General features: G+C 51.1%; 1 protein-coding gene across 3 annotated transcripts in view; it reads left to right on the top strand.

Moving 5' to 3' along the window:
- Positions 1–20125, top strand: part of GOLM1 (golgi membrane protein 1) — a 65141-nt gene that overhangs the window by 10777 nt on the left and 34239 nt on the right. For all 3 annotated transcript variants that reach the window (XM_088019157.1, XM_088019155.1, XM_088019156.1), the window contains exons 2-4: positions 484–632; positions 2444–2623; positions 19667–19721. In XM_088019157.1, the coding sequence (XP_087875283.1) occupies positions 504–632; positions 2444–2623; positions 19667–19721 (364 nt within the window). In that variant the 5' untranslated portion in view covers positions 484–503. The remainder of the gene's footprint in view (positions 1–483; positions 633–2443; positions 2624–19666; positions 19722–20125) is intronic.

The raw sequence follows: 20125 nt of genomic DNA, 5'->3' as shown, positions 1-20125 counted from the left end.
CTGGCTTTGCTCAACAAATGCTTTAATTGGGTGTCATTAGTAATTCTGTCCAAGGTGAAAAACCCTCCCTTGTTAGGACTCAAATTAAAAAGGCCTCTTTGGGGAACAATGAGAAATGGGTTTTTTTCCCCCGAAGGTGTTGTGGAAGCATTTAATATTAGCTGTCACTGTTTACAAAGATGATTCATTCTTAATCTGTCCTGGAGTGGGAGGGAGGGACTGCACTTAACCCCATTTTACAGAAGAGGAAACTGAAGTGCGCGAGAAATTACCTGCAGGTGGTGGGTTTCCAGGATGGTGCTCCCTCCAACCAGCCTGTCCTGAGGCGCTGGCCCGCTGCCTGGGCCACAGACCCTTGTGGGCTCTGGGTGTGCCACTTACATGGTCTCCTTCCCACAGGTTCGTGTTCGAGACACAGATGCCTTCCTCCTGGTGCGGCGGCACTGCGAGTACAAGGGTTTCTTCACTTGTTTTGTTTGGCAGATTCTCCCCCAGCCTCTGAGATGATGGGACTGGGAAACGGGCGCCGGAGCATGAAGTCGCCGCCCCTCGTGCTGGCCGCCCTGGTGGCCTGCATCATTGTCCTGGGCTTCAACTACTGGATCGCCAGCTCCCGGAGTGTGGATCTCCAGGTACTTGGCTTGTCTGTGTGCGTGGGGGTCTTCAAGTATTTAAGGTCGCCGGGTGGTGGGGTCTGAGGGCTCTGCTGTTTACCGCCCCCTAAGGCATCACGCTCAGTGCCTTGTGCACTCTGTATCTCCAGTCTGGGCGTTCCGCATATCCCCACACCCCGCCTGGGGCCAGACTCTCCACATCCGCTCTGCCCTTGGGTGGGAGAGGACCTCTCTGTGACTTCGGATTGCCCCCAGAAGAGCCCTCTCGGCTCGGCCTGTGAGTGAACGATTTTTCATCAAGCCATGGGGGCTGGTTCTGGCAAGACTGCCTGCTTTGTCACACTGACAGCCCGTCGGGTCCTCCGGTCCACACCGGATCTCAGAGCGGTGTTGGAAATGTATTTGGGTAACAGGTGTGGGAAAGGGTTTTGTTTTTTTTTTTTATAGGTGCCGGTTGTTGAAATCCTCACTCGAGGATAACGATTGTACCTATCCCATTTATCACTGGGCATTGCGGGTCAGGTAGTGCTGAGCTTGACCACACTTCACTCAGGCACCTCTGACCCCTCTCCTCTAGGCCTCCGTCTTGGCTTCCCCCGCCATCCCGTCTTCAGCCTGCCCAGCCCACTTAGCAAAGAATCCTGCTAAGTCCTCCCCACCCCCTAGTCCCTGATCAGGCCCCTGCTCCCCCTTGCTGATGTCTGAGCTCTTTGCCTGCCTTTAGCAAGAAATCCCCCTGCTCTTGACGTCTCCCCTTGACGCTTTTCCTCCACTGACCCCTCCCTCTACTGTTGGTCCTTAGCTGTCTCAGCTGGGTTCAGGGTGCAGCCGGTTCTCTCCCCTGCTGCATAGACAGGACCTCTCTTGCAGGAGCCTTGAAGGAAGTTTTCCTTCCCATTTTCACAAGTGCCCGGATGGTTTTTCTTCAGCAATGCAGTGGATAACACTGTCTTGTTTTGTACGCCAACTCTGTGCGTTTGGGACTTCACTGTCCCCCTTCCCAGGCGGGCAGACGGAGACGCAGAGCGGTGCGGTCCATGAGGAGCGGGGATTCCAGCCCGGTCTCCGATGGCAGAGCTCGGGCTCTTAGCCGTGAAGCCCCATCGCGGCCGAGTGTCCTGTCGGGCCCGGCTGCCCCTGTGCGCTTCCACGGGAGCCCGCTGTCTGGGCAGACGTGGCCTCGGTGTCCCGAGTTAGAGACCTGAATCTGTTTCGAGAGGTTTTGTTTGCCCAGAGTTAAGCGCTCCGTCAGTGGCGGGAGGGAAGCTAAATATTTGTGCAGCTGCGAAAGCCTGAGGCACTTCGTGGACTTCCTCCTTCAGGCCTCACAGACGCCCTGGGAGGGTTGTGCTGGTATTTCCTGGGAGATAAGCCGTGCGACAGAGAAGCCCGGAGAAGTGATTTCCTCGCCCTGTAACACTGTTTCTCTGGAGAAAAAAAAATAGTCGCTTCTACACAATTGACTTCCAGGATTGTTCTTAACGGAACCCCTTCAAGCCCATTTTTGGGAGAAAGTAGAGTTTATTCTCCAGGAGCAGAGTTGACAGGATTCCCATCGCGGCTTTGCAGGACACGCAGAGGACGTGTCTGGCCGCCCACTGCTGCCCGGTTAGGAAGGAGGACGGGGATGGGAGCTGGGGAGCGTGGGGCTGCGGAGGGGGACCCAGGGGGGCCCAGCAGGACTGCCCGCGGGGCCTCGAGCACACCTCCGACTGTAGGGCTTGCTGCTGGCTCGGCCCGAGCCGGCTTCTCCCAGGGAGTGCCCTCCAGGGGCCGGGTGCGCGGGGACAGCTCGGGGTGCGCCCTCACGTGCTGCACTGTCCTTGCAGACCCGGATCCTGGAGCTGGAGGGCAGGGTCCGCAGGGCGGCGGCCGAGAGAGGCGCGGTGGAGCTGAAGAAGAACGAGTTCCAGGGAGAGCTGGAAAAGCAGCGGGAGCAGCTCGACCGCATCCAGTCCAGCCATGACTCGCAGCTGGAGAGCGTCAACAAGATCTACCAGGACGAGAAGGCAAGACCTGCTCTGTTCCCTCCGCCCCCTTTAATTCTGTTCCAGATGCCGGTTGAGACGGCGCTGAATTCTTCTGGATGGAGGATGAGTGGCCGTGAGGGTGTTTATGGGATGAGGTGGAAGGGGCCTCCTGATCAAGTGGCCACGTAGTACCCATCCACTGCCCGGTATGCGGCGTCCCTGTCTTACTTGTGCCCGCACGTTTGTACCTCCTCATCCCCTTCCCCGCTTCTACCCATCCCCCAGCCCTTCCGCTCGGGGACCACCGGATTCTCTCCATCTGCGAGCCGTTTTGTTTTGGTTTTAGATTCCACATGTATGTGAAATCATATGGCGTATTTGCCTACCTCGGATTTATTTTACTTAGTGTAATACCCTCCAAGTCCATCTGTGTTGTCCCAGATGGCAAGATTTTGTTCTTTTTTATGACTAATATTCCTGTGTGTGTGTGTGTGTACGTACGCACCCCCCATCTTCATCCATCCCGCGGTGGATGGACACTGGGCTGCTTCCCTATCTTGGCTGTTGTGAGCAATGCCGCGGTGCACATGGGGCACATAGACCTATTCAAATTAGTGTTGCTGTTCAGGTAAATACGCAGAAGTAGAATCGCTGGATCAAACAGTAGTTCTTTTACTGCTTTTCACAGCGGCTGCCCCAACGTCCGTTCCCACCGGCAGTGCGTGAGGGCTCCCTTCCGTCCACATCCTCGGCAATGCCTGTTCGATCTTGTCTCTTTGATCTTAGCCATTCTGACACGTGGAAGGTGGTATCTCACATGATTTCATTTGCCGTATTCACACATGTGTATTTCCTCTCTGAAAATTGTTCCAATCTTAATGTTATAGCAAAGCGCTTTCTAATTTTTCTTCACTTTATGGGTGGCACTGTGTATACTCCTTAAATCCTCGTAACTAGGCGGTGCTCACGGTGTGTACACAGATAGAACCTCTTCAAGCCCGTTTCTGGGAAGAAAGTAGAATTTATTCTCCAGGAGCCAGAGTTGACAGGATTTCCATTGGGGCTTTGCAGGACTTGCAGAGGATGTGTCTGGCCGCCGGCCATTGCCTGGCTAGGAAGGAGGAAAAGGATGGGAACTGGGGAGTGTGGGGCTGCAGAGGGGGACCCCGGAGGGAGGGCCCAACAGCACTGCCCTCGGGGCCTGGGCTGAGATGCGCTCCCGTGCTGGGCCGGATGGCGGGGGGGGCGGGGGGGGGCGGCCTCAGGGCCCAGCTGTGGTCTAGAACCAGTGTCCCATCTGCAGGGAGGGAGGGAAAGCAAGGAGGGTGTTTGCAGTGACTCTCCGCCTGCCTCCGCACCCCTGTGCATACGCATGTCCGTGCCTGAAAGTTCTGTTCTCTTCCCGAGGAAGGGTTGTCTTTTACTCTGAGCCTCTGGTTTTTTCTCCCTATGTTTTTACTTTTAAATCTGTCCTTTTTGAAATGGTGGCGATAGAAGATAGTATGGGTTTGTGGCTGTGAGTGGTGTTGGCTTGTTGCTCTTAAGTATTTGTTTTCTTAACTCCCATCAGTCTACCAGATGCTTCCGAAATTGCACTGCACTATGAAATCCCAAATTCTGGGAGGGATAATCTCTTTGTTCATTCTCCTCCAGGCTTCCGGAGATTTCTGTGTGTTGCGTGAAAGTGTGGGTACACATTTTGGGTGGGGAGAAGGAAAAGAGGTTGCAGGTGAATTTCAGCTCATGGGCATTCTGCTATGGTGTGGATTTGCACTAGTTTGGCTCCAGACACCTGTGAAATGCACTGCAGACAACGGGGCTTCCCGTACAGGGTGGGCAGACTCCTCAGAGAACATGCTGTGCACAGAACTGTTTGTTCTAGAGAATTCCTAGTCATGCAGTCTGTGAAGCATCATCCCACAGGTGTGTCCTTGAGTTAGAGATGCTGGTTCATTTGAGGATAATCTCACGTGGAGATAAGAGCACAAACTTGGAATTCTTTGAACTATGATTGAGTAGCTGTTTGCTGAACAGCTCTCCCTATATAGGAAGAAATGAGAGGGAATGTCTTCCAGCCAGAAACGAGGGGACTGTTTCACCTTGGTTCTTAATGCTTCAGCTTTATAGCTTCTTTTTAAAAAGGGGGCTTAGCTCTCCTGCTGCATCCACTCAAGAACTGTTTGGGGATCTAGGGGGTCCTCTTGTAGTTGCAATAAACAACTTAGCTATTGAAGATTGAGGAGTCCCAGTAAAGGGTGAAATACGCATTTGAAAGCAGGACAGACAGCCACTGGGGAGGAATGAGTGTCCCTTCTCATTTGAAGTTTTTAATCTTTAGAATATGTGATAGAAAGTTCTTCTAGGTTGGGGGGGGCGGCTAGTTTTTGGCTCCAGGAGGATTTTAGCTGTGCTTGCTATAGTGGTAAAAGGCATGGGGTGTCCGGGTCAGGCAGACCTGGCTTCTGATCCTGTTTTCCTCAGCTCCATGATTTTAGGCAAGCCACTTAAATTCTCTGGGTCTGTTTTCTCAGCTCTCTAGTGAGAATAACAACAGAATCCCCCTTACAGTGTAGCTTGTGAGGATTCAGTGAGATGATATTTATGGAGGGCTTGGCACAATGCTTAACATGGACTAGAAGCTCAAAAACTGGTAGCTGGTGTCATTACAACTAGTCCTAGTAATCGTAGTAACAGCAAAGGCCTAGAAGTAAACCACAGCATCGGTAGTGATAATACTTTTTTTTTTGGTATAGACTTTTTTTTTTTTAATTCCAAATTGAAAGCATGAAACAAAATTGCCCTACCTTTAGGAAAGGATTAAGAAGATGCTGGGGTGGCCATCAGAACAAAGACTGAACAGTGCTGCTGAGCCACAGGAAGAGTGACAGTGACAGCCTCCACAGCAGTGAGGAGAGCTCCCGCCTGCAAACCTCTGTTCAACCTGACACCAAGCTAAGCGTTCCGTGGGGATTGTTTCCTGCGTTTGTCTCAACAGCCTCATGAGACTGGTGCTTCAGCTCAGAGTTCGTAGCCATCACCCAGGATGAGGCCTAGACCCCCGACAGCCCTGCACAAGAGGGCCTCCCTCTGCTCTGTGCAGACACAGGGCCACGGTGTTGCGGGGGGGTGGTTCTCCAGAACCTTCCATTCCTAAAGAACACAAGGGGTGTGAGTGAGGCCGCAGGAAACCAGGCTGGCCAGAGCCCATATTTGTTGAAGCTAGGTGATGGGATCCTATATTTATCTCCATGACTCAAAAGGGCATGGTATTCCAGCTAGCTCTCTTTTGGCCCCAATTCCAAATTCTCAGGCAGTAAACACCTGATTCTTTATGGCCAGGCAGTTCCCAGAGAAGTAGGGCTGGCCTGTCACACCAGGACGTTCTCTCTCTCTCTCTCTCTCTTTTTTTTTTTTCTTCCCTTAGAAGGTTAGCACTTGTGGTTTGAATTGGAATGAGGCTCTTTTTCAGAATGTTAAAGAATCCTCTGGTGATCTAATAGAGCCTCTCAGCTGTGGGAGGACTTGGGGGTGCCGGCATCTGTGGGTGGGGGTGATTTGCAAATGTTTCGTGCCCTAGAGATTTCTGACCTCCTGGACCTCCCCCGCCCCCCGCCCTGGGTGGGCACTGTTGTTCTGGAGGGTATTGTAGCCATCAGATATTGGCGTGGATAGAAGCTTGAAGGCCAAGCCCACCGGGGATGATGTGGTCATGAAATGAATGCTTCGGGTGAGCACTGTGAAATAGAATTCCCTGGGATGAGGGGAATTTGCTGTTTGAGCTCTGCTGTACAATATCCCCTGGCTGCGTATGGCTGTTGAACACCGGAAATATGACTGGTGGGTCCGAGGAACTGAATTGTGAGTTTTATTTAGTCTTAACTACACTTAAGTGGCCAAATACCGAACAGCACGGGTTTGATTGATAGAGGCGGAACTCTGGTAGAAAGGCTGAGTGCCCTGTTCTGCGGGAGAGCAGGTGGGCCACGGCTGGGTCTCCTTTGCTTCTCGGCTGTCTTTTCCCTTTTGCTGTTTGGTCCAGAATCGGACCGTGGACGATGAGGTCACCTTGTGATCAGGCAGCTGTCCTCCCTGTTGCTCGGTAGGGGTCCGTGGCACGGAATTATCAGTTCAGCTTATCAAGTTGGCATTTATGAACTTAGTCGTTATGGAAGTTGTTTTAGAGAAATCAGGCCTTGCCGGGCAGCACATCACAATCGCCTGGGAATTTATGCAAACAGATACAGATTTAAAAAATACACTGGATCAGACTCTGTAGGTGTTGGGCCTTGGAGAATATTGAATTTTTCCAAAAAGATGATACACATACACATGCGGGTGCAAGATTTTCTCTAAGGGCTCACTAAGATCCTTGTGGTGCATGCGGCTCATCCAGAGACTGATGAGATACTGAGTGTTTTTGCAGTATTGCACTTTTAAAAATAAAATTGCCATATCAGGGTTTTCATTTTCATTTTTTTGACCCTTTCTCAATGATTTTAAAGTGGAGGGCATTATGATTAAGAGATATAATTCTTCAAAAATAATCTGGTACGGTTACAAAGTAATTGATGTGATACTCTTTTTTCTATTTCCTACATCTTTACCCACGTTTACTGGAATCCCTGACAATTTTTAGATGTGCCAAGTTGCAAACTTCCCGCTCACTCCTTTTTTTTTTTTTTCCGTAAGATTTCCAACTCCCCCAGACTTGGGATATGGGTGTGTCTGTAGGTCCTCAGTTCTGAGACCAGCCTCTCAGGCGCCCCTACAGATGTCACCTGGAATGGGTGGGCAAGTGTAGAAACATCAAGTGAGCTCTCGACAGCCTCGCTGTGGTGCTGGAATGAGCCCTAGAGCAGTTTTAGTAGAAAGAGCAGGGCATGTAGAGAGGTCAGAGGAATAATAAGCTAATACCTGTGTGCCCCTCCCCCAGAAATTATTTAAAACAAAAACCATTATCAAGGTGAGGTCCTCTGTATTCTCCTCTGTCCTTTCCTTCTTTCCCTCATGCCCAAAGATCGCCACTATGATGAATTTTTTTAAATTGTAATTCCAGTATAGTTAACACAGTGTTATGTTAGTTTCAGGTATACAATACAGTGATTCAGCACCTCCACACAACACGCGGTGCTCATCATGACAGGTGCCCTCCTTAGTCCCCATCGCCTGTTTCACCCCCATCATGAATTTTAGTGGTTATAGTTTATATTTCTCAACTTCCACAGATGTCCATTGGCCAGAGCATTGACCAATCAGATTCGGTCTTGATAATATGAACCAAATCCCACTGATTTTTTTTTTTAATCTGAACCAAAGCCTCTGATTTTTTTTTTATCAGAAACACTTCAGATGAGACTTCAGCTGATTCTTGAAGATAAACCTGTCATTTTCAGTTCCCTTAAAAAAAAATAGAGACTGTGAGAGAGAATGAGAACACGAGCAGGGGGAGAGGCAGAGGGAGAGGCAGAGGGAGAGTTCGAGAAGCGGACTCCCTGCTGAGGACCCTGGGATCATGACCTGAGCTGAAGGCAGACGCTTAATGGACTGAGCCACCCAGACGCCCTTTCATTTCCCTTTTCTGCCTCCCTGTGTGTTGCAAAAAGAGGTGTAGTGACGATGATTTACAGGAATGCGAGTCTGCAGGTTCATGCGTACTTCTAGAACTTCTAGTACTCGGTGGGAGCACTGGTGTGGTCTCTTTCTGAGCTTTAGATGATATTCAGTTTTCTGAAGCAAATACAAGTGATTGTGTATGGCAGCCTTAAGTAACTTTCAAAAATGTTGCCTTATACATTATCGAAATACTGTTGTTAGTTTTGAAAATACAAAAAAGATTAAAATCCCCTGTAACTCCATCACTCTGAGATTAACCACTGAGAACCCCTCATGCCTTTTTTAAAACCTACAGATTACACCTAGGCTTTTATAAATGATTGTTATACTCAAGCTTTTATAAATGTATGTCTGTTATGAAGATGGTAGAACATGAGGGAGCTTCTTTAAATGAGCAACACTTTTGAACACATCTAGTATTTGCACATCATTTAAAAGCCCAGACATTCTCAGCTTAGGGGCATGGAGGTGACCACTTCCAGAAAGAATATTCTTCATAAATGTTTGCTGAAGGGAGCTTTTGTAGACCACCTTGATCCGTAACAGGCACAGGTGACTGTGTTTTGAATCTGAAGATACACACGTCGTTCAGGTGAACAGGATTATATAGACGTGGGTTCTGCTTCTCTATTGTTGTATCACAAATTACCCCAAAACATAGGGGTTTAAAACCATGATGGCATTTATTTTGCTCACACACATCTGCAGTTGGGACGGCTCAGGGGAAACTTGTCTCTGTTCCACGTTTCACTGTCTGGGTGCCCGGAGGCTCAGAATCGCCTGAAGCTTCCCTCACTCGTGTGTCTGGTGTCCTTGACCCGAGATCTCGGTGGGGTCAAGGCCACAACACTTCTGTGTGGCTTTCACGGGGCTGCTAGGCCTCTTGAAGCTTGGAGGCTGGGTTCCTAGGGCGCCGTCCTGACAGGGAGGGAAGGAGAGAGCCTGCAGGACGCTGTCCCCTCTTGTATTCCCAGGGCTACCATGTAACAAAGTACCACAAACCGGGTGGCTTAAAACAACAAAAGTGTATTCTTTCCAGGTTCTGGAGGCTGAAGTTCAAAATCAAGGTGTCAGCAGGGCTGTGCTCCCTTGAAGGCTCTAGGGAGGCTCCTTCCTTAACTGATTCTGGCCCCCGGTGCCTGCCTGTGGCCTTTGATCCACAGGTGTGTCCCTTCAGCCTCTGCTCCTGCCCTCACCTGGCCGTCTGCTCCAGTGTCTCTGGACCTTCTCCTCTTCTGAGTCCTGCTGACTCTAGCCCACACTCAGGACTTCATTTTACCTTGATTATATCTGTAGAGACCCTTTCTCTAAATAGGGTGATTCTTAGGTTCTGGGTAGACATGAGTTTTGGGGGTACACGGTCCATCCCACAAGGCCTTTTACTGACTGCTTCAGGAATCCGCAGGGGCGCTTCTTCGGCATTCATGGGAGCGGGTCACTAAGGCCAGCCCAAATTGAAAAGGGCGGGAATTAGGCTCCACCTGTGGGAGCAGTGTCCGAGGCCTTGGAGTCACATTCTCAAGCCACCACATTTGTGGTGAAATCCTTTTTTTTTTTTTTTTTTTTAAGATTTATTTATTTGTGAGAGAGCACACGAGCGCAAGAACAGGGGGAGGGACAGAAGCAGAGGGAGAAGCAGACCCCACTGAGCAGGGAGCCTGACACGGAGCTCAATCCCAGGACCCCGGGATCATGACCTGAGCCAAAAGCAGATGCTTAACCGACTGAGCCACCCAGGTGCCTCCACCCCCTTTTTTTACAGGTAAATACGTGTTTACATATCAAACAAGTTTTTAAAGGGCCTAAGTAAAAACAGATCCTCAGGGGTGCCTGGGTGACTCAATCGGTTAAGCATCTGCCTTTGGCTCAGGTCATGATTCCAGGATCCTGGGATCAGTCGGGCTCCCTGTTCAGTGAGGGGCCTGCTTCTCCCTCTGCCCCTCCCTCCTGTGTGCGCACTTTCTCTCTCTCTCTTTTCTCTCTCTCTGTCATGCTCTCTCTCAAATCTTTAAAAAAAAAATCCTTAGATTTTAGTTTTTGCCAAAAGCTAATGGAGATTGACTTGTAAAGGTCTGCTTCTTTCCTAAAGTTGGCACAGGGTGCTTTAATTCAGTCTTTTTATTTTGTTGTCAGAAGGCTGATTATTATTTTTGGGTCTGAAGACTTACCAAGATCTCCGATGCCCCCTGAGCCCCCCACTAGTTGCTGCCCCAGAGCCATGAGGCGGCCCTAAAGGCCTGTGAGGGGCAGGTTCCTCTTCATCTCTGAAATGCTTGGAGGAGGAGCCTGAGAGCCCCCAGGACTGAACGGCCCTTCAGCCAGGGAAGGCCGAGCTTCCTGCTATGGTGTTCGCCTTTTTGCTCTCCAGAGTTAGTCCAAAATAGTTCCTTTTCCTCATCTGTGTCTGTGATCTTCCTGGCCCGTTTCTTGCAGCCATTTTTCCACCTTTGCACTTACGTGTTAAATACGTAAATTAACGCTGCACTAGTGCGAAGAATCACATCTGAGTAGCATTTCATTTATGATGGAAATACGGCTCCTGTATCATTCTGGGAGGGAAGCAGCTGACCTGGAAAAAAGCCGGAGCGCCAGGCTGCAGAGCAGGAGGGGATGGTGGCCACGCGTTAACGGTTTGGTGTCCAGAAAGAGGAAAGCTTGTATAGGCGGAGGGAGGAGTGGCCTGCAGCACCTTTGTCACGCACCTGTGTGACCCGTGCCTCAGTCCCGGGCAGACCTTTGCATCCGCGAGGGGCGCGTGTGGTCTGAGAACCCCCTGCTGCCCGGGCTTTGCTGCTGTAAGGGATCGGTCAGCAGGCCTTTCCCTCTGTTGGGCAGTACGGGTGGCCAGCCAGCCTGCTTTGGCTCGTGGGTTCCTGGGCCGGGTTTGGACTTGGGGCGGGGACCGCTCCCCGCGACTGTAGCTGCATTTAGTTCCGAGAGTGACTTTCTAAAGAGGAAGTGGTAACGTTAAGAAGTCCGGTCATTTGTCTTACCCGAGTGTTTCCTGAGAGCTTTCCCACCCTCCGGTAAGTGCCTGGCTGGCAGGCTGGCGGGGTGAGCTCTGAGCCCGAGGTGCAGACACAGTGGGGTGGCTGGCCTGCCAAGGGGCCCGCGGGGCTGCTGGGCCCTTCTGTCCCCCTGTATGAATTCTACCGCATTCGGAGTGTCCTGGCTGCTTCTCTCTGGGGCGGCTTCTCTTGCTGAGAGGGTGGTAATTTTCTTCTGGGGAGGCGGTTTTCTCAGGGGGGACCAGAGCAGACTTGTGTGGATAGAAACAGTTTCTCTGATTTTTATCATCTTTGATTGCCGTGATTGATTGAAGACCAAAAGGTTCTAGAAGAGCTTTTCTGTTTTTAATCCACACTGATTTTCCGTATCTTACTTCTGTGCGTTCGCTATTTACTCTGCAGGGTGCTGGGCTGTGCCCGGTGTCCGAGCTGTGCCTGTTGAGTGGCGGACAAAGACGAATCAATGGGTCTGTCAGGGCCACTTGCAGGCAGACACACCATTGCAGCTCTTTGAAGCAGAGAGGGCTTAGGGCAGGGAAGCCGGTGCCCACAGAGAGGTGGGAAGGGTCTGGAAGAGCATCCCATCCAGGGGCGGCTCCCAGATGGCTGGACCAGGAGGCTGCCACTGCAGCCTTAGCCCAGAGCCAGGGGCACCCTGCTTCTGGCTCCGTTCTGTACCTCCAACTGCCTGACTGCTCCACCTCTCAGGCTCCCAGGAATGCGTCTGATTGGAATCTAAATCCCATAGGGAAGGAGTCTGGAGAATTGTCGGGCAGCGGGAGGAGGTGGCCACCGGCCAGTGGCAGGTGGGCTGCGCAGTGGCAGACGGGAACGCACGGGAGGGGCGTCCGCCCAAAATCTGTGTCCCTGGGAACAAGGGGGTCTGTTCAGATTGCAGATTCTCTGGTTTACTGACGAGATGTGGCCTTCAGACAGCTTTGTGATTAAAGGCAAGTCATTTACCGCCCATGCAAAGGAGTGTGTGTTAGGAGAAACGCAGACTCCCTTTCCGGCACTGTCCCCACACTGCAGCGGCTGGCCTCCGTCTCCACCCCACCCCCACCCCCACGGGATGGGGCCTCGGGTTAATTCCTACCTTTTCATTTATTTTCCCTGTGGCTGGACCAGTGGGAGTCCGGGATTATTCATGTTTAAGAACAATAAGTGGGCTCTGTAACCCGATGCCCTTGAGTTCTGTTTTCTCTTTAGTCCCTGAGTATCTGTGGACCCCCTGTTTGCAGAACGTCAGAATTTGCAGAGCTGTGGCCTTTCCCACAGGTGAGGGTGGGGGAAATTGTTCAGATCCCCATCTGGAAACAGAAGAACTAAGGCCCACAGAAGGGGTTCAGCCCAGGGCTTCTGCTCCCGCCCCCCAAGCGAGGTCGGCATCAGCACTGGCGGCCCCTCGTGCCAGCCCCGCAGGGAGAGTGGGGCAGTTCCTCGGTTGGTTAGATTTAGGACAAGGGGAATGTTCCTCATCGCTGGTGCTGTCTCTGCTGCCATGAGGGCTTTTCTTCCTCTGAACACAGAGAAGATGTCCAGCTCCCCTCTCACCCCCCCAACCCCGGTCCAGGTCCAGCCAAGCCCATGTCATGTGCTCTTCTGTCGGAGCAACACTTCACAGCTGCGCTGTCTTTCCTGGGAAGCTGGAAAGTGTCGGGAAGGGAGACCGGGAAGAGCTGAGGGGTGGGGTAGTGCGAAGAGTGGGAGGTAAATGTGAGCTGCTCAGGGGAAGGGACCTAAGGTCTCTGGCAGCCAGCAGTTGGTGACAGAAAGATCTAGGGTTTGTGGACGGAGAAGGAGGTCCCTCGTTCTGCCTTAGTCAGCTGCTGGAGAAGCATCAAGGAACCTTCTGGAGTTCCCACTGCGTGTCCTGTTCAGGTCCTCCTGGGAGTTCTCTTTGACCCAGATTATTGAAGGCACGTGGATGGGTGTGATCCAAGAGGCAGTGTGGCAGGTGCTCCAAGGCAGGGGCCGTCTCCTCAGTTTGCCCCTCCCCTCCCCCCTGCCTTCCCCCCCTTCTCCCCCCTCTCCCTCCCCCCCTCCCTCCCTCCCCTCCTCCCTCCCCTCCCCATCTCCCTCCCCTCACCCCTTCCACGTCCCCCCTCCCTCTTCCATCCCCCCCTTCCCTCCTTCTCTCCTTCCCTCTCTCCAGCCTTGTGCCCCTTCCCAGGGGTGGGTGTGGACCATTCTGGGTCCAGAGCTCCCGCCCCTTGGGCCTCATGCTCATCCCCAGGATGGAAAGCACCCCACGGACCTTGCCCCGCAGAGCTGTGGGCACTGTGATCTGCCCCCAGGAATCCCGGCCTCAGCCCTGGGCCCCTCCAGCCATTCGCAGGTGGGGCTTTCCCAGCCGGCTGGGGCCCGGCATGTTGTTCCTTCTCCCGGGCAGCCGGGACCTTCTGGCAGGAGCCGTTCTGGGCATGTAGGGCAGCTATGCCCCGTGCGTAACTGGGTGTTTTCCTGAGTGGGGTTCTTTTTCCTCAGCTTCACACAGAGTTTGGCTTAATCCCCCACGACCTTCTCTCACAGCTCTGGCTTGAACCCATCGTGCTGTGGCCACGGCCCAGACCCACCTTCCTGCCCCCGCCGTGAGCCCGTTTGCCCGGTGCCTTGGCCCCCCTCTGACCCCACTCCTGCCCTCCCCACATCCTCACACAGTCCTTCACTGACCCACCGACCTGCTCTTTGTGGGGTTTTGCTCTCGTTTTTATTGTGGTAAAATGTGCATAATATAAAATGAGCATTTTAAGCATGTTGAAATGCACGAATCACACTCACGTTGCTATGTACCTGTCACACCGGCCGCCTCCAGGGCTTTCCCATCTCCTCCAGGGAAGCTCTGTCCCCATTAAACACGAACAGCCCATGCCCTCACCCCCAAGGCCTGGCAACCACGGTTTTTCCTCCTGTCTCTGAATCAGACTACCCTGCATTTCTCACGTAAGTGGGATCGTGCAATGTTTGTCCTTTTGTTCGGCTTTATTTCACGCAGTAGAATGTCTTCCATACATTAGTGTTCTTTGTTTTTTTTTAAGATTTTATTTATGTGAGAGAGAGCGAGCGAGCATGCATGTGCACAAGGGGAGGGAGGGTCAGAGGGAGAGGGAGAAGCAGACTAGGGGCTCGATCCCAGGACCCCAGGATCATGACCTGAGCGGAAGGCAGACGCCTAACCGACTGAGCCACCCAGGCGCCCCACACGCTGGTGTCCTTGCGTTGATACTCTCTGTCTCTGTCTGTCCGGCTCCTCCCCATGCGCGTACAGACACTCACTCCTGTGCCCCTGCCATTTGCTGGACCTAGAATCACCCAGGCTGCGAGTTCCTGTACTTTCTGGTGTCCTGGGTCTCTCACCCCCCAGAGTGGGTCTGGCACTTAGCACTTAGGCCCAGCCTCTCTGAGGACCTTCTCTGGGGGTTGGGACTCAGCCCCCCTCTGCTGTGGCCAGAGCCTGGGGGGACTTGTTGTCGTCTGTCCCCACACACCCCTCCCTTTGCCTTCTGTAGAGGGCCTGTCTGGCAAGCGGGGGTCAGCTGTGTGGATGGCCCACCTTTGTGCCTCCAGGCTGAGGCTCGTGCTGGACACCCGATGCCCATGCTGGGCAGGTTTGCTGAGTTCTGGAATTCTTCCTGTGGCTCCTTGGCCGGAGGACAGGCATACATCTCAGTGGCCTGCCTCTCCCAGTCTTTGGCCCACCAGGGCTGTCGGTGTAAAGAGTTTGGGGTGGCAGGGCTTATTTTGGTGGTGTGAGTGGTGATGGTGTGAGTGTGTAATCTTAGCGGGACACCATAAATAGTTAATTGGCACTTCTTTGCCATCGGGCTTGCTCTCTGCCCTCCCTTCCCATTCCTCAAGGTCTGTGCTGTCCCTATGGGCAAGTGGCTGGTGAGCACTGAAAATATCACATTTGAGATATGCTGTAAAAGTGTAAAAATATGCTAGATTTCAAAGGTTTGGTATGGAAAAAAGAAATTGCATTAATACTGTTCTATGTTGATGACATCCTGAAATGATAATTTGGTTATGCCAGATTAAATTCAGTATTTAATTTCACCTGTTTGTTTATTGGGACAGAGTTCACATAAGCTCAGCATTACCATGTTAATAATTTTACAGTGTATCATTCAGCAGCCTACAGTATGCTCATGATGTGGTGCAGCTTTCAGCGCCATCTCATTTCAGAACATTTTCATCACTCCCTAGAGAAATCCCGCACCCATGAAGCAGGCGCTCCCCACTTCCGCTTTCTCCCGCCCCTGGCTCCCACTAATTTACCTTCTGTCTCTCCAGATTTGCCTGCTCTGGGCATTTCCTATCTGCAAAATCCTACATTTTGTGGCCTTTGTGCCTGGCTTCTTGCACTCAGCATAGTGTTTTCAGGGCTCAGGGCATGTGTCAGGACCTCGTTCCTCTTTATGGCTGCGCCATGTTTATCCATTCTTCACTCGATGGACATTTGAGCTGTTCCCACCTTTTGGCAGTTATGAATAATTCTGCTGCGAACATCTGGGGACAGGTGTCGGACGAACATATATTTGTGATTCTCTTGGGTATAAACCCAGGAAGAGGAGTACTGGGTCATGAGACAACTGTTTAACTTTTGGGGAAACTGCTGAGTCGCTTTCCACAGTGAGTGAGCGCCATTTCCCGTTCTCCTCAGCTGCGTCTCAGGGTTCCAGTTTCTCTGCACTTTCTCCACATCCTTGTCCATACTTATTTTCCTTTTTGCTTTTTATTTATTAATTTTTAACTTGCAGCTCCATCCTCATGTGTGAGACGGTGTCTTCTCGTTTGGATTTGTGTTTCTGGGGAATGTGGGCATTTCTCTGGGGCTTATTGGCCATTTGTGTATCATCTTTGGGGGAATGTCTGTGCCAGTCCTTTACCCAGTCTGTTTCTCTTCACTTTAATGTGACTACTAGAAATGGTGAGCCTTCCATACAGGGCAGACATTTCGTTTCTCTTGGCTAGCGCTGCTCTGGGAGGTTTCCGAAATTGGTGAGGGGGACGGGGAAGACGAAGGAATATTTCATATTCTTCCTTCATTCTCCGTGTCCTTCACAGGTCACCAAGATTGCTTTCCATTTTGAGGTCCTCTCCCCAAGGCACTAACAGGAGGGTAATTTCATAGGGCTTCTCCAGGCACCGTGGGGTCAAGGGTTAGATAGTCTGAGGGGCCTGTGAATCCGGCTTAAGTGAAAGGGGCCTCTGGCCTTCAAAGCAGATTATTTCAATGAGCAAAACAGAGCAGTGGAGGGGGCCTTTTCTCCTTTATCACGTGATCTGCGTCCCCCTTGCAGTGAGCTTTCCAAAAGTTAGGATCTTAAAACGTAAGTCATTTACATTTTATGGAGCTTTTAGAGTGGTAGAATTTATTGTCAAATTACTGCTTTGAAAATTTACTTAAACGTCGAGCTTTTTTTTTCTTGGAATCTAACGCGGAAATAGCTTGATCGAGTATACTCGTTTCTCAGAACAGTTTTAATACGCTTGTGCGTGGGTGGTTCATCCTGCAGTCTTCTGAGTTCAGTTTCCGGTTACATTCTAGCGGCATTAGTGATGGCGAGCGTCCCCGGGGACGGTCCACACACCCTGGGAGGTGCAGCTTCGCCCAGAGTCACTCTGACTAAAATGTGAAAAATTAGCTCAACAGATGACTGGATAAAGAGAATGTGGCAGCTACATAAGGGTTGTTTAGAATATAAAATTCATTTAAAAATAGTATGATTTAATGCAGATTTTTTTCTTGAATCTCCGAAAAGCTAGAAGCATTTGCATTGTTCCCTGAAAATGATTTAACAAGATTTTCAATAAATATAAAACTGCATATGAAAGATCTTGATGGCGTTTTATGACCCTTTTCTCATTTACTTCAGTGCCGACTGTAGTTTTCCATGCACAGGTAAGCAGGTGGGGGAAGATAACTAAAATATTTTTTCTTTAGAAAATTAGAGTCACGTGGGAGACATTTCCTCAGATAGTTAACAGACTCCAGTGTGGGGTTTTAGGAGTGGGGCCAAGGGGAATGATGGAGAATGTCCTGGGGGAGCCTGTGTGGCTCAGTTGGTGAAGCCTCCAGCTCCTGGTTATGGCTCAGGTCACAATCTGAGGCTCATGAGATCGAGCCCCGTGTTGGGCTCCATGCTGGACGTGGAGCCTGCTTGAGTTTCTCTCTCCCTGTGCCCCCTCCCCTCATTCCCCTGCCCCTGCTCATGTGCGCTTTCTCTTTAAATACATATATATATAGGGGTGCCTGGGTGGCTCAGTTGGTTAAGCGACTGCCTTCGGCTCAGGTCATGATCCTGGAGTCTTGGGATCGAGTCCTGCATCAGGCTCCCTGCTCAGCGGGAAGCCTGCTTCTCCCTCTGACCCTCTTCCCTCTTGTGCTCTCTCTCATTCTCTCTCTCTCAAACAAATAAACAAAAATCTTTAAAAAAAAAATACATACATACATATATATATGTACGTATGAATATGTATGTATGTATATACAAATGGAATCAGACAGTATTTGTCCTTCCGTGACTGGCTTATGTGGCATTGCACAGTGTGCTCAAGGTTGATCCATGTTGTAACGGTGTATGGCAGACTTTTTTTTTTTTTTTAAGGCTGCATGATATTCCGTTGAATGTAGCTGCCACATTCTCTTTATCCAGTCATCTGTTGCGGATGGGTTGCTTCTAGCTCTTGGCTGTTGTAAGTAGTGCTGCTATGAACCCACAGGGGTGAACATCTCTTCAGGGTTCTGCTTTGAGTTCTTTTGGCTCTAGACTTAGAAGTGGGACCGTGGGATCCTGTGGTCTTTTGTGTCTGTGTTGAGCTTGTGCAAGTCTCTTCTGAGTGCAGCAGGCCTTCCCTGCGCTGTGCCCATCTGACTCCCTGCTACGTGCGCCACTGAGGGGTCTCCGCTCTCCCCTGCCCATTAGGGTATCTGCAGACACTCCTCTTGATAATCTTTCCCTGAGATACCATCGCTGTGACTTCCTTCCTTTTTTTTTTTTTTTTTTAATTCATTTGAGACACAGAGATAGCATGAGCAGGGAGAAAGGCAGAGGGAGAGGGAGAAGCAGGCTCCCTGCTGAGCCAGGAGCCCGATGTGGGGCTCAATCCCAGGACCCTGGGATCATGACCTGAGCCAAAGGCAGACGCTTAGCCATCTCAGCCACCCAGGTGCCCCACTTCCCTCTTTTGTACCAGGAAATGTTCCGAGTCCTCAGATCTCCCAAAATAAACATGGTTTGTTTGGCCACATTTCATTTCTGGGTGCACCCCTGTACTCCAGAAAGCTCTGTCCAAGCCACAGAAAAAGTAAGGGCTGGACAGAGGTCTAGGGGGAAGCCAGAGGCGCAGACGTAGGAGACGGTGCAGTTGTCATTGTCCCCCGTTAGGCAGGACCCAGGCAGAAACGTGTCCCCAAGTTGTGGGCCGCGTGTCCTGGGTGTGGTATCTTGCAAGCTTTGTTGCTTATGACACGGTATGAAATGTGCACATTTCACGGTGTGCACAGCTCTGTGTGTACAAAACAGCGGCCGTGTGATGTGCTCTAATAGTGAAGATCCCAGTCCCCTCTTTGTCAGGTTTTTGTTTGCTTTAGGCTCAGGGTACAGCCCACTAGCCTGGTATCCTGCTGGTGGGGGGGGGGGGTTAGATCCCAGCAGGGGATCTAACAAGTAGTGAGCAACAGCTTGCTTTCTGGATCAGGCTTTGCCTGTTGGCTGTGAAGAAAGCCCTGTGGCCTTGAGTCTCTTAAGCAATCTGTGCCTCAGTTTTCTGCCCTCTAAGATGGAATAATGTGCTGCCTGCCTCTTAGAACCCGGGATGAGGAGTAAGCGAGCGAGCGGACTGCAGAGCTCAGAAGGGCACCTGGAGACCGTGACCACTCGCTCATGCGCACGGGCTGCTTGTGACATACGCTCCACACTCCCTTTCCTCACTTTTCCCTCGGTTTTCACTGTTCGCTGAGTCCTGTGTTGTTCCTTCCTCTTCCTCTGTTTTCAGCCTCCCCAGCTTGTTGTCACTTCGTGTGAGCCCCTCTGTCCCCCACCCCCACCCCCACCGGCAGTAAGGAGCCCTTCCTCTGCTCTGCTCCCCACCCTGGGGTGCAGTCGGGCCTGTGGCTCAGGATGTGACCGCACCCGGCCCCCCAGAGAAAGTCCAGCTTTCGTGGAGGGGAGCATGTCTGGGGCGAAAACAGCGAGAGGATCCATTTAGCCCTTGCTCAGGTTATAGGCTGTTGTTGGGACAGCAAACCTCTCACCGTGTGAGCACCTTTTCCGGCTGCAGCGGTATCTGAGAGCTCAGCGGGAGAGCTGTGCCCAGTCCCTCCAACAGCTGCTGGGGTGCGGCAGGTGGGGCGGGGCTGTTGCTGCTCCCTTTTCCCAACGGGAACATCTTATCAAGGCTCTTCTAAGTTGTTAGTTTGCAGGCACGTTTCATTCTGTGTTTATCTTCCTTACAGGCCGTTTTGGTGAATAATATCACCACAGGTGAGAGGCTCATCAGAAGCCTGCAAGGTGAGTTCTCATCCCCTCCTTTACACCAGATGTTAGGCCTTTTAGGAAAAGCCCGCCTTTCCTCTTGTCCCTCTCTAGTGGCTCTCCTTCTAATCTAATGATGGGTAGGATCACGAGTAATTGAGCAATCTTTATTCTTCTTGCCAAATTACAGTTCCTTAAAGAGCTTTTTCCTTTTAAAAATGTTGCTGAACACATTGTAAGGTGTTAGGTACAGAATTCAGATTCTCAGTTTTTGATAGGTTAAGAAGTATACAGAACAGATCACCTATCACATACATATAAAATATGTGTAGTATATATAGGATTTCTTTTAAATGGGCCACCCTGAATTCAGATTTCCCTAATGAAAATTATAAAAATTATCTAGTCCAATTTAATTCCACTTCTTTCCTGCCCTGATT

The sequence above is a fragment of the Eumetopias jubatus genome, unplaced genomic scaffold (genome assembly GCF_037043125.1).
Source record: "Eumetopias jubatus isolate StellerSeaLion01/CBP00866 unplaced genomic scaffold, mEumJub1_p1.0 scaffold_15, whole genome shotgun sequence".
Taxonomy (NCBI): Eukaryota; Metazoa; Chordata; class Mammalia; order Carnivora; family Otariidae; genus Eumetopias; species Eumetopias jubatus.
The sequence above is the reverse complement of the archived record's forward strand: the minus strand, read 5'-3'. Positions and strand labels throughout refer to the sequence as shown.